At 50.9% G+C, this 14,039-nt stretch overlaps 1 protein-coding gene across 1 annotated transcript in view; it reads left to right on the top strand.

Moving 5' to 3' along the window:
* Positions 1-14,039, top strand: part of FBN3 (fibrillin 3) — an 87,861-nt gene that overhangs the window by 30,627 nt on the left and 43,195 nt on the right. The window contains exons 26-37 of the mRNA XM_035285142.3: positions 24-149; positions 1,883-2,008; positions 2,181-2,303; positions 3,267-3,392; positions 4,753-4,878; positions 8,222-8,344; positions 8,527-8,649; positions 9,102-9,227; positions 9,318-9,440; positions 10,537-10,659; positions 10,904-11,065; positions 12,068-12,136. Coding sequence (XP_035141033.3) covers positions 24-149; positions 1,883-2,008; positions 2,181-2,303; positions 3,267-3,392; positions 4,753-4,878; positions 8,222-8,344; positions 8,527-8,649; positions 9,102-9,227; positions 9,318-9,440; positions 10,537-10,659; positions 10,904-11,065; positions 12,068-12,136 — 1,476 coding nt within the window. The remainder of the gene's footprint in view (positions 1-23; positions 150-1,882; positions 2,009-2,180; positions 2,304-3,266; positions 3,393-4,752; positions 4,879-8,221; positions 8,345-8,526; positions 8,650-9,101; positions 9,228-9,317; positions 9,441-10,536; positions 10,660-10,903; positions 11,066-12,067; positions 12,137-14,039) is intronic.

The raw sequence follows: 14,039 nt of genomic DNA, 5'->3' as shown, positions 1-14,039 counted from the left end.
TCTCTTTCCACACAAACCTTCAGATGTGGATGAGTGTGCAAGGGACCCGCTGCTCTGCCGGGGAGGCACCTGCACCAACATGGATGGGAGTTATAAGTGCCAGTGTCCCCCTGGGCATGAGCTGACAGCTGAGGGCACCACCTGTGAGGGTGAGTGTGCATCTGGGTGTGTGAAAGTGAGTGGGCCTTTGGTGAATGTGGGCTGGATGAGTGAGAGGGCGGGCATATGTATGTCTCTCTGAGGCCATACCTGTGTGTGAGTGTGCAAGTGTGTGTCAGTGTGTACCTGTATGTGTAAATGGGTTTATATACAAGATGTTGGGAGTGTGTTTGTGTGTCCAGAGGAGCACACACATGTGTGAGTGCCTGTATAAGGGCAAGCATTTGTGCATTTGTATGACTGTGTGTGTCTGTACAAGGGGGAGTGTTTGCATGTGAGTAGATGTGAGTGTGTGTATGTGCATCTGTGTGAACATACAAGAGAGTTTGAGTGTGTATTTGGCTATGAATGCATCTACCAAGGGCAAGTGTGTTTGCATGTGCATGGTTGTGTTTTAGTTTGTTTTCCTTTGTTTTGCTTGAGACAGGATTTCACTTTTGTCCAGGCTGGAGTGCAGTGGCACGATCACAGCTCACTGCAGCCTCGACCTCCTGGACTCAGGTGATCCTCCTACCTCAGCCTCCCAGCAGGTGGGACGTCAGGCATGCACCACCATGCCTGGCTAATTTCTGAGTGGGTGTGTTTGTATGTAAGTCTTGTGTGTGTGTGCAAGAGCATGTGATTTGTAATTGGATGCAAATGCATGTTTATACAAAGAAGGTGTGTTTGTGTATGGGTGTGAGGATGTGTTTGTGAGTGGGTCTGTGTGGGTATACCTGTGGATGTGGGTGTCTGGCTATGGATGTGTGTTTGCACAAGGACAGGTATGTTTGAGGGTTTATGTGTGTATCTGTGTGAGTGTGCATGTGTTTGTGTTTGTGTGTGCACATGAGTGTATGTGCATATAGGTGTGTGTGCCCCTGGGTGTTTATGCATATTTACACACAGGTGAGTGTATTTGTGTGCAAGTGAATGTAAGGTGTGTTGTGAATTTAGGAGTGTGCACCTGAGTGTGTGTATCTGAGTGTGTGTGTGTGTCAAGGGCAAGTGTGGGTGAGTCTGTGTGAATGTACTGTGTATCTGAGTGTGTGTGTGTCTGTCAAGGGCGAGTGGATTCACATGTGAGTGGGTGCAAAAGGTGTGTTTGTGAGTGTGTAAGCAGGCACATGGGGTGTGTATCTGGGTGTCTGTGTACAAGGGGGAGTGTTTGCATGTGAGTTGATGTAAGTGTGTGTCTGTGCATCTGTGTGAACACACAAGAGGGTTTGAGTGTGTATTTGGCTATGAATGCATCTACTATTTGGCTATAAATACACTTATATGAGGGTGTGTTCACACGTGAGTGGGTGCAAAGATGTGTTTGTGAGTCTGTGAGCACATGGGGTGTGTATCTGGGTGTTTGTGTTTATAAAGGGTGAGTGTGTTTGTGTGCAAGTGGATGTAAGGTGTGTTGTGAATGTAGGAGTGTGCACCTGAGTGTGAGTGTGTATCTGAGTGTGCATGTGTGTGTCGAGTCAAGGGCGAGTGTGTTCACACGAGTGGGTGCAAAGGTGTGTTTGTGAGTCTGTGTTAGCAGTCACATGGGTGTGTGTCTGGGTGTCTGTGTTTATATGAGGGTGAGTGTGTTTGCATGTGAGTGAATGTGACTGGACAGGCACACTTGGGGCTGTGCCAATGCCAGCAGTGTGAGCTCCTTAGCAAGCGTGCGTGCCCCAGTGTGTCTCATGGTCCCACAGATGGCAGATAGCGTACAGGCCTGTTTTTCACCCGCAATCCCCCACAGACATCGACGAGTGTTCCCTGAAGGATGACCTGTGTCCCCACGGCCAGTGTGTCAATGTCATCGGTGCCTTCCAGTGCTCCTGCCATGCCGGCTTCCAGGGCACACCTGACCGCCAGGGCTGTGTGGGTGAGACTGTGCCCACCTGCTGGCCCCTGGTCACCAACTCAGCCCCAGCCATAGCAGCAGCCCCTCCCACCCTCACCTCAACTCCACTCTGCTCCCGCCCCCAAACTAGCCTCCACCCCATGCTGGACCCCCTTCCCCCAACCCCAGCCCCTGTCTGCCCTACATCCTGCAGACATCAACGAGTGCCAGGTCCAGAATGGTGGGTGTGACATGCACTGTATCAACACTGAGGGCAGCTACAGGTGCAGCTGTGGGCAGGGCTACTCGCTGATGCCCAATGGAAGGGCATGTGCAGGTAGGTGGGCACAGCCTCTTCTCACTGCCTGGCGTGGGGGGTGAGGAGGAGGGCTCAGCCCGGCTGTACATTGGCCCAGAGCCTAGCCCAGCATAGTTGTCAGAAACAGATGCTTGGTGTTGCAAAGAAAAATAGTACTGAGACAAAGGATTTTAGTTTCTCTTGGAGATGGAGTCTTGTTCTGTTGCCCAGGTGGGAGTGCAGTGGCGCCATCTTGGCTCACTGCAACCTATACCTCCAGGGTTTAAGCGATTCTCCTGCTTCAGCCTCCTCAGTAGCTGGGATTACAGGTGTCTGCCACCACACCCACCTAACTTTTGTATTTTTAGTGGAGATGGGGTTTCACCATGTTGGTCAGGCTGGTCTCAAACGCCTGACCTTGTGATCCTCCCGCCTCGGCCTCCCAAAGTGCTGGGATTACAAGTGTGAGCCACCGCACCTGGTTGAAGCAAAGGATTGTTTAGCAAGCAGTTTTTACTTTCTGGACTGTAGGAAGGGTGCTCTTGCTAGTCACTTTGTCACGAGCCTACAACGAACAAAGGAAAAGCAGATGTATTTATTTTTTACGCATTTGGGGTTGTCATTACTGCTGTGTTGATCTCCATTGGCTGGAGCCAGACCTCACAATCTAAAGTAAAACCTGATTGGCTAACAATTTAAAACTTTTTTAAACAGGTAAGGGGCATAGTGAAGCCAGCCAGACCTGAGGCATCCCCCTTGCCTGACCTGTGGTCCTGGCCCTAGGCAGGCTGCTGCCACTGTGGGAGAAACCCTGGGGTTTTTGCAGAGGAGGGTGAATAAGGTGGAAAAGAGACTCAGAACTGCTTGAGCACCCCCAGGCTACTCGAGTGACCATCACTGTGCTCACCTGGCTACAGGTCATCCTGGGGCCTGGGGAGCAGATGTGTACTGGGTGGTCTATCAGGGCTAAGCTGAGCACAGTCCCCAACCCTCCTCTCTCAGACGTGGACGAGTGTGACGAGAACCCTGGCGTTTGTGACCAAGGCCACTGCAGCAATGTGCTGGGGGGTCACCGCTGCCTGTGCTATGATGGCTTCATGGCCACTCCAGACATGAGGACGTGTGTTGGTGAGGAGCTGGGTCGGTGGGGTGGAGGAGGCGGTGTCAAAATTTGCACACCAGGTCTTCCATTAGGTGGCACATAGGCATGAGAGATGCCAGGTCCCACTCCTGCCATTTGCAGGTAGGGAGATGAGGCTTTGTAACAGCGCTTTGTGTTCCATTTAGGAGCCTCCAGTCCCCCAAGCCTGCTCTCCAAAGCCCATGAGATCTCATTTACATAGCGGAAGCAGAATGCGCCAAACCTTGCTCTTTGTAATGACATTTGTTTAATACTACATACCCAACACCTGTCAGAGGATTGTGTCCTGTTCAAGATCACCAAAGACAAAGGGGTTTCTGGCAGAGGACAGTGTACAAGGTGGGAAAGAAACTCAGAACTGTGTTCCCTTTTTTTTTTTGAAAAGAGTCTCACTCTGCCGCCCAGGCTAGAGTGCCGTGGCACAATCTCAGCTCACCTCATCCTCTGCCTCTGGATTCAAGAAATTCTCTGCCTTAGCCTCCCAGGTAGCTGGGATTACAGGCATACACCACCACACCGGGCTAATTTTTGTATTTTTAGTAGAGACAGCATTTTGCCATGTTGGCCAGGCTGATCTCGAACTCCTGACCTCAAGTGATCCACCTGCCTCAGCCTCCCAAAGTGCTAGGATTACAGGCATGAGCCACCATGCCCGGCCAGAACTGTGTTCTCTAAGGTGGTGATTGCTGTCCTCACGGCCAGAACTGTGTTCTCTAAGGTGGCGATTGCTGTCCTCACCTGGCTACAGGTCATCCTGGGGCCTGGGGAGCAGATGTGTACTGGGTGCCTTATCAGGACAAAGATGAGGCAGGCCAGCATGTGGAAGTTCCAGGAAGTAACAGTGTAACTCCCTGCCAAGAAACCCAGTGAAGCTTAAAGAGCTTAGAGAGTTCCAGCTTATAGGAGTCTTGGAGAGCAAGCACGTCAGTAATGGGCCTTGTGAGCAAATGCATTTAGGGTATGTGGTGTGCTCCATGCCCCTGTTGCAGATCCACTGTGCATATTGGCATAAAGGCTCTGAAAAGTCCTGCAGGGGGAAACGCTGGTTAGCTTTGTCTATCCCAGCCTTCTCTAAATGTATTTGACCATAAAATACTTTTGGAAACACATACCTGGTGTCTTCCTTGGACTGTGCAGTGAGAAACACTCACAGAACACTCCCAGCTGCCCAGCAGTGGACACAGAGGGAGCTTCCAGCCCCTGGAGAAAAGAAAGAGAATCCTAGCAGAGAGGACCCTTGTGGTGGGACAGTCAGGAATGCTGGTGCTCTCCCTCCCACCCTTACCCACTTCCTCTCCCATCACCCCTATACCCAGTTCTCAGACCTCATGCCCTCTTCCCCAACAGATGTGAATGAGTGTGACCTGAACCCTCACATCTGCCTCCACGGGGACTGCAAGAACACGAAGGGCTCCTTTGTCTGCCACTGTGAGCTGGGCTACACGGTCAGGAAGGGGGCCACGGGCTGCTCTGGTGAGTGGTCAGTGGTCTGGTGGTCAGTGATGCGGACAGAGGGGATGCCATGGAGCTATTTTGAGAATCATGGGGTCTGTTTCCATCTCCCAGGGCAGAGCACAGCCAGAATTCATTCTCGCAAATATCCACGGATGGCTTTTTGTGTTAAAGCAAGAACTTTACTCTGTTGCCCAGGCTGGAGTACAGTGGCACAATCTCAGCTCACTGCAACCTCTGCCTGCTGGGTTCAAGCCATTCTCCGCCTCAGACTCCCAAGTAACTGGGATTATAAAGTCCTATACAGTGCCCTGGGGTTCTCCTAAACAGCTCAGCAGGGGAAGCCCCAAGTGTCTGCAGCGGCATTTCTGAAATGTGAATGCCTGATAATTTTTATGTGATGCAAGGATGAACACTTAAACATTTGAATAGTGCCTGCCATAACAAATGCTCACACAATTGGTGGCTTAGAAATTGATTCTCTAGGCCAGGGACAGTATAGCTCATGCCCGTAATCCCAGCACTTTGGGAGGCTGAGGTAGGCGGATCACCTGAGGTCAGGAATTGAAGACCAGCCTGGCCAACATGGTGAAACCCCATCTCTACTAAAAATACAAAAAATAGCCGGACATGGTTGCATATATTTGTAATCCCAGGTTTAAAGCAGGAGAATCATTTGAACCCGGGAGATGGAGGTGGCAGTGAGCCAAGATAGTGCCACTGCACTCCAGCCTGGGTGACAGAGTGAGACCCTGTCTCAAAAGAAAATAAATAAATTGATTCTCCACTAGGCAAGGTGGCTCACACCTGTAATCCCAGCACTTTGGGAGGCCAAGGTGGGAGGATTGCTTGAGCCCATGGGTTTGAGACCAGCCCGGGCAACATGGATACATACATCACAATACGGCCATATTGCAACATTAATAGAGATAGCAACCGCGTCTCTATTTAAAAAAAAATTTTTTTTTAGATGGAGTCTCACTCTTGTTGCCCAGGCTGGAGTGCAGTGGTGCAATCGTGGTTCACCACAACCTCCACCTCCTGGGTTCAAGCGATTCTCCAGCCTCAGCCTCCTGAGTAGCTGAGATTACAGGCATGTGCCACCAGCTCCAGCTAATTTATTTTATTTTATTTTTTTGTATTTTTAGTAGAGACGGAGTTTCTCCATATTGGTCAGGCTGATCTCGAACTCCCGACCTCTAGTGATCTGTCCACCTTGGCCTCTCAAAGTGCTGGGATTACAGGTGTGAGCCACTGCACCCAGCCAAAAATTTGGAAAATCAGTCTGGGCAGGGTGGCTCACATCTGTAATCTCAGCACTTTGAAAGGCTGAGGTGGGTGGATCACCTGAGGTCAGGAGTTCAAGACCAGCCTGGTCAACATGGTGATACACTGTCTCTACTAAGAATACAAAAAAATTCACCTGGTGTGGTGGGGCACACCTGTAGTTTCAGCTACTTGGGAGGCTGAGGCAGGAGAATTGCCTGAACCTGGGAGGCAAAAGTTGCAGTGAACCGAGATCGCGCCACTTTACTCCAGCTCAGGCCACAGCTCTGGAAGCCGGAAGTCTGAAATCCAAGTGTCTGCAGGGTTAGTGCCTTCTTGGGTGCAGAGGGAGAGCCTGCTCCACACTCCTTGGCGTTCCTCAGCTTGTAGATGCGTCGTTCCAGTCTCTAACTCTATCTTCAGAGGCCTTCCCTCTGTATATCTATTTTTTTATTTTTCATATTTTTACATTTATTTCATTTTTTAAAATTCATTTATCGAGACAGTGTCTCACTTTGTCTTCCAGGCTAGAGTGCAGTGATGCAATCATAGCTCACTGCAGCCTCCGCCTCTCCAGGCTCAGGTGATCCTCCCACCTCAGCTTCCCACATGTGCCACCACGCCCAGTTAATTTTTTTTTTTTTTTTGGTAGAGATAAGGTTTTACTTTTTTGCCTGGGTTGGTCTTGAACTCCTGGACTCAAGTAATTTTCAGCCTCCCATTTTGTTAGGATTATAGGCACGAGTCACTGCACCCAGCAGTATCTAATTTCTAAAGATGAACTCTGGCTGTGTCGCCCAGGCTGGAGTGCAGTGGTGTGATCATAGCTCATGAACTAGTTCATAGCCTTAAGCTCCTGGGTTCAAGCAATCCTCCCACCTCAGCCTCCTGAGTATCTGGGACTACAGGTGCATGCCACCATGCTGAACTAATTTTTTAAAAAGTTTTTGTCGATCAGTCATAGTGACTCATTTCTGTAATGCCAACATTTTGGGAGGTTGAAGTGGAAGGATTGCTTGAGCTCAGGAGTTCGAGACCAGCCTACGCATCATAGCAGGACCTTGTCTCTAATAAAAATATTTAAAAATCAGCCAGGCGTGGTGGTGCTCACCTGTAGTCTTAGCAACTCAGGAGGTGGAGCCTGGAGGATTGCTTAAGATCAGGAGATCCAGGCTGCAGTGAGCTATGATTGTACCACTGCACTGCACTCCAGACTGGGTGACAGAGTGAAACCATGCCTCGGAAAAAAAAAAAAAAAGGGGGTTTTATAGAAACAGGTCTCACTATGTCGCCCAGTCTGAGTCTCAAACTCCTTGCCTCAAGCGATCCTCCCACCTCGGCCTCCCGAGTAGCTGGGATTACAGGTGTGAGCCATTGCATCTGGCTATACAGCCTTCTGGGAAGAACACCAGTCACAGGATCAGAGCCTACCCTAATCCGGATGACCTCATCTTAACTAAGTGACATCCACAAAAACCCTGTTTCCAAATAAGGTCACATTCACGGGTTGCAGGGTTTAGGACTTGAACATACCTTTTAAGGACATAATTCTATCCACTCCAGTTACGTGGTTATTTTCGTGTGTATTAGAAACAAATGTTACATAACAGCATTAAGCCCATGACTTCTTAGAGGTTGTTTATGTTGATCCAAAATTGTCTTTTAAAACACGTGTATGTCAGGGAAAACAGAAGTGTGCTAAAGAAACGTTGAGTGACAGTAGCTCACCCAGGTTTGAACATGGCAGAGATTATAAAGGGGACGCAGAATTGACCTGGATTGGAAATGCTGGTGCACAGGGAAATCATGGCTTGGAAAGGGGGCGTGTTCATTCAGACAGCCACTCTTAATGTCTACCCCAAGTCTCTCGTGCTGCTATTTCAGACCATTTCTGAGGGTTGCTGGGAGTCATGCCTGTCAGGTTTGGGGGTCTTTCTCTGGGCTCTGGGTAAAGATGGAAGCTCCCCAGGTGGGTGGGAGGAGGCTTTCTGGGCCAGCTCTCCCCTAGAGTAGAAGAGTCCCTGCCCTTTCAGCTGCTAATGTACCGATTCTTTGCTCCTGTGACTGGGTCTCACCACTGTGCCTCCTCTCCCTTTAGATGTGGATGAATGCGAGGTTGGAGGGCACAACTGTGACAGCCACGCCTCCTGTCTCAACATCCCGGGGAGTTTCAGCTGCAGGTGCCTGCCAGGCTGGGTGGGGGATGGCTTCGAATGTCATGGTGAGTACCTGGGGTCAAGGAGTCAGGGCAAAGCAGAAGAGGTAGGTGGGGGGCAAGGGGTGAGGTCCGGGGTGTCTGCAGTGGGGGGAGTCAGGGTTGGAGCTTTGGAGGGTCCTTCTCCCTTCTGCCCCCACCCAATGCACATACTATGGGGTGAATGGTCTGGGCTCCATCTCCTGCAGACCTGGATGAATGTGTCTCCTGGGAGCACCGGTGCAGCCCGAGAGGCAACTGTCAAAATGTCCCCGGCTCCTACCGCTGCACCTGTCGCCAGGGCTTTGCTGGAGATGGTTTCTCCTGCGAAGGTGAGACTGGAGGTGTGGGAGGACAGGAGCCCCAGAGGGACAGCCACAGAGGCTCAATTCATGGTGCCTGCCATGGCACCATGACTCGACCTCCTGACTCCTTCTGACTCACTCACCGCTCCATGGGTGCTAGAGAGGCTGTGTCCTCAGCCCAGGGGGTGCTGCTGCCTGCCCATGGCTCCCTTGAATACTTAAATACACGGGACACTTACTTTCTGGCTGCCTTCCTCCCTGGATCCAGAGTGACTGGGTCCCCTCTGGAGCCCAAGGGCCCAAACCACCTCTCCCTTCCCTACCTGCCTCCCACCCCCGAGTCAGGGATTGAGTCCCCAGAACTACTTGCCTGGGACTCTGGGTAACAGCAAAGTGTTCCAGTGACTGAAGCCTCCTGCCCACCCTGAGTGGGTGCTGGCCCACCAGCCTCCAGCCCTCTGCATCTTGGGACCCCTCAGACAGGGACGAATGTGCAGAGAATGTGGACCTCTGTGACAATGGACAGTGCCTCAATGTGCCTGGTGGGTACCGCTGCGAATGTGAGATGGGCTTCCACCCCACCGAGGATCACCGGGCCTGCCAGGGTGAGACTGGGCCCAGCAGGGCAGAGGACAGAGCGGGTGGGTCCCTGCCGCAGACTCTGGGTGGGGCAAGCTGACCCAGGGTCCCTGCAGATGTGGACGAGTGTGTGCAAGGAAACCTCTGTGTGTTCGGGAGCTGTGAGAACCTGCCTGGAATGTTCCGCTGCAACTGCGATGGTGGTTACGAACTGGACCGAGGGGGTAGCAACTGCACAGGTGTGAGGTCATCTGGGCTGGGAGGGGAGAGGAGAGACCAGGAGTTGGGACAGGGGACATGGCTCGCTCCCTCACTGTGCTCAGATCTCTTCTCAAGCATCCCCCCCGGCCGAGTCTTGGTGGGGGTGGTGGGGGCCGGGAGGGGCACTTGCCTGATGTCCCCATGGTTTCCTCTTCCTGTTCCCCTGCTGAGTAAGTTCAGTGATTAAAGTGGCCACTCCACCCTAGATGCCAAAAGGGTCCCCCACCTCTGTGTGTTTTATAAATGGGCAGATGGTAAATATTTTTGGCTTTGCAGACCACATGGTCAGTCTCTGTCATAATGATTTAACCCTGCCATTGTAGCTCAAAAGCAACCACAGGCAATACGTAAATGAATGAATGTGACCCCTGTAACAATAGAACTTTATTGACACAAACAGGTGGTAGACCAGATTTGGCCTATAGCTTGGAGTTTGCTAACTCATGGTTTGAAAGTATTTTCAGTACATGGGTTTTGGCTGGGTGTGGTGTCTCATGCTCATAATCTCAGCACTTTGGGAGGCTAAGGTGGGAGGGTCACTCAAGGCCAGGAGTTGGAGACCACCCTGAGCAACACAGTGAGACCTCTAAAAAACAAAAACAAAAAATTAGCTGGGCATTGTGGGGTACACCTGCAGTCCCAGCTACTTTCAAAGACTGAGACAGAAGAATCCCTTGAGCCCAGGAGTTTGAGGCTGCAGTGAGCCATGACTGTACCACTGCAGTCTGGCCTGGGCAACACAGCAAGACCCTGTCTCTAAACATCAATAAATGAAGTAAATAAAATAGATACAGTTTTCATATGTTGACTATATGGAACCCTGGGCAGGTAGAGTTCAATGAGCAAAACTGCCAAGCAGAACAGTGCAGGAGAGGGAATGGGGTTGGAGGGGACAGGACAGACTGGAGGCTCCTGTCCCTTTAGGTTTCTTCTTAGGAAAGGACATGACATTGTCCCACAATCTAGTGCCCAGAAGTTGACCTTGAGCAAAGGCTACAGTTTCCTGGGATGAAGCCAGGAGGGAAGGGGGCCAAGGGAGGGCTTCCTGCCGAGGACCTCGCCTCCTCCCCACAGACATCAACGAATGTGCAGACCCAGTGAACTGCATCAATGGCGTGTGCATTAACTCCCCCGGCAGCTACCTCTGCAGCTGCCCCCAGGATTTTGAGCTGAACCCCAGCGGAGTGGGCTGTGTGGGTGAGTCCATGCTCAGCTCCAGATCAGGGTTCTAGGGTCAGCGGAGGTGGGTGGGACTGCCCTCTGAGTTAACTCGGATGTCAATGTGTTCAAATCTACCTGCTCCTGACAAACGGGACGTCTGCTGGTATCCAGCAAGAGTGGTTGTCCTTGTCACCTGTTGAAACAGACATATACATGCACACACACATATACAGCTTTCCCCTTGACACCTGCTAACCATCCCCTTCTTCGGCCTGTTCAGACACTCGGGTCGGAAACTGTTTCCTGGAGACGCATGACCGAGGGGATGGCGGCATTTCCTGCAGTGCTGAGATCGGAGTTGGTGTCTCCCGGGCTTCCTGCTGTTGCTCCCTGGGCCAGGCCTGGGGCAACCCCTGTGAGCTGTGCCCTGTGACCAACACCAGTGAGCACCGTAACCTGAGCCACCGAGACCTGGGAGCTTAGGGGGTCATCTCTGCTAAATGAGGGGGGCCCTTAGGTGACAGGAAAACTGAGAACTGGGGAAGGAAAGGGGCTCATCTTGGGTCACACAGGGTACTCTTGGTAGTTCATTGGCTGGGCCTCTCTCCAAGGTTGCTTTCTGTAAATTATCTGTGTTTATAGTAACTTGATCACTCAGTCAGTCAACAAACATTGAGAATTCCTCTGTGTCATCTGCTGGGGGCTGGTGACTCAGAGAAGGATGAGCCACAGCCTCTGCACACTGCTTCTCCCTCAGCCTTCAACCACTAGTTTCAGGACTATGAGAGTAGAGCTGTCTTAAGGGTTTTTTTGAGGCATAGCCGTAGCTCAGGAGAAAGCGGTAGAGAAGAGGGTAAGGGAAGGCTTTCCAGGGGAGGAGGCTTGTGTGAGGTTTTGAAGGATGAGTAGTAGTTTTCCTGGCAGAGTAGGGGGAATGATGTGCAATGCAGTGAGAACAGTATGTGCAAAGTCCTCATGTATGAAACAGGGAGGTACCTGCCCATCTATTCAGGTGTGTGTGTGTGTGTGTGTGTGTGTGTGTGTATGTCCAGGGTCTTCCTTGCCTGGGGGAAACTTGCAGTTACACTAGGATACGGTTTTGGAGCAGAAGGAATCATCTTCTCTCCTTCCTATCCCCAGCCACTGCCACGTGACTCATCTGCTCACATGTTGAATGGGAACCCACATTTATACACACACATGCATGCACACACACATGCACACGCACGCGCGCACACACACACACACACACACACACACACAAGCAGTGCCAGGACTGGCCAAAGTCTCTTGGCCCTAAGAGGCTAGAGATATGGGAATGAAGTTAGTACAGTAGAAGGATGAGGGCCCACTCTTGTCCTTTTTAGGCTTCCTGCTGTTGTCCCCTGTTTCTCCTAAGCTTTGCCCAAATACCCCACCTCACAGGAGCCTGTTTCCCTTACAGCTGAGTACAGAACCCTGTGCCCAGGTGGTGAGGGTTTCCGGCCTAACCCCATCACTGTAATTCTGGAAGGTGAGTTCCTGGCAGACCGTCCACCCATCTGTCTGCCTAGAGACTGACTTTTCTCTCATCTCCACCTCACCAAAGTGCAGAGTTGAGCAGTTTTGTCCTGGGATGGGGCAGATCTTCCCACTTGGAGGCTGGGCAGCAGGACCACAGTATGCTTTTAGTTTGTGTTGAATTTTTTATCTATTCTTTCAGCCATTTCTTCCACTTGTTGGTTTACTGATCCTTTCATCTGTCCCCCATTATTCCATCCATCCTCCATTCTTTTGTCCATCCATCCTTCCACCCATCCATCCTTCCATCCATCCTTCCACCCATCCATCCTTCCACCCATCCATCCTTCCACCCATTCATCCATCCATCCTTCCACCCATTCATCCATCCTTCCACCCATTCATCCATCCATCCATGCTTCCATCCATCCATCTATCCTTCTGCTCATTCTTCCATCCATCCTTCCATCCAGCCATCCTTCATGTACCCATTCATCCATCATTCCTTCCATTCTTCTACCCAACCATCCTCCATCTGCCCACTCATTCAACCCCCACTCATCCCTCTCCTATCCTTCTATCCATCCACCTATTTGCCCATTCATCCCCCATCCTTTGTCTATCCCCCATTCTTGCTTCATCCCCCATTCTTCTGTCCATTCATTCTTCCATCCACCCATTCTTCCATCCATCCATCCATCCACTCATCTATCCTTCTGCCCATCCTTTTATCTATCATCCTTCCACCCATCCAACCATTCTCCATCTACCATTCATCCATCCCCCACTCATTCCTCTCCTATCCTTCTATCCATCCATTCACCCATTTATCCCCCACCCTTCATCAATTCTCCATCTTTCTGTCTATCCCCATCCTTCTGTCTATTTATCCTTCCATCCACTCATCCTTCCACCCAACCATCCTCCATCTTCCCATTCATCTGTCCTTTCTTCTAAACTTCCATCCAACTATCCTTTGCTCATTCAACCATCCTTCCATTCATCCATCCCTCCATCCTTCCATCCAACCATGCTCCATCCACCCATTCATCCATCCCCCAATCATCCCTCTGCTATTCTTGTATCCATCCATTCCCCGTTCTTCATCTAGCCACCATCTGTCCATCCTTAACCTATTTCCCATTCTTCCATCCATCTCCCACCCATCTATCTCTCATTCTTTTATCCATCTATTCACCCATCCATCTATCCCCCATTTACCCATCCATCCTCAATCCATCCATCCATCCTTCCATTCATTCATCCACACATCTCCCATCCACCCATTCCTTACTCCCTTTTTTTTTTTTTCTTTGAGACGGTGTTTCGCTCTTGTTACCCAGGCTGGAGTGCAATGGCGCAATGTCGGCTCACCGCAACCTCCGCCTCCTGGGTTCAGACAATTCTCCTGTCTCAGCCTCCTGAGTAACTGGGATTACAGGCATGCGCCACCATGCCCAGCTAATTTTTCGTATTTTTAGTAGAGACGGGGTTTCACCATGTTGACCAGGATGGTCTCGATCTGTTGACCTCGTGATCCACCCGCCTCGGCCTCCCAAAGTGCTGGGATTAGAGGCTTGAGCCACAGCGCCCGGCCCCCTACTCCCTTTTTATTGCCTCCATTCATCCACCCTTCCATCCATCTTCCATCCCCCATCTATTCATCCATTCATCCCCATCCTCCATTTATCCATCCATCCACTTATCCACTCATTCACCCATTTATCTATCTACTCACCTATCCATCTACCTTCCTATCCATCCACTCATCATCTCATTCATTAACCACTTGCTTATTTACCCATCCACTGTTTTCATGTCCATGCATCCATCCACTCATTCATCCTCCCATCCACCCTTTCCATAGGGAGTGACGAGGTTGGAGAAGACTATCCTCTATCTGGGGGAGTAAGGCT

This window comes from Callithrix jacchus, chromosome 22 (genome assembly GCF_049354715.1).
Source record: "Callithrix jacchus isolate 240 chromosome 22, calJac240_pri, whole genome shotgun sequence".
Taxonomy (NCBI): Eukaryota; Metazoa; Chordata; class Mammalia; order Primates; family Cebidae; genus Callithrix; species Callithrix jacchus.
Note: the sequence above shows the minus strand (reverse complement) of the source record. Positions and strands in the feature narration are given on the sequence as shown.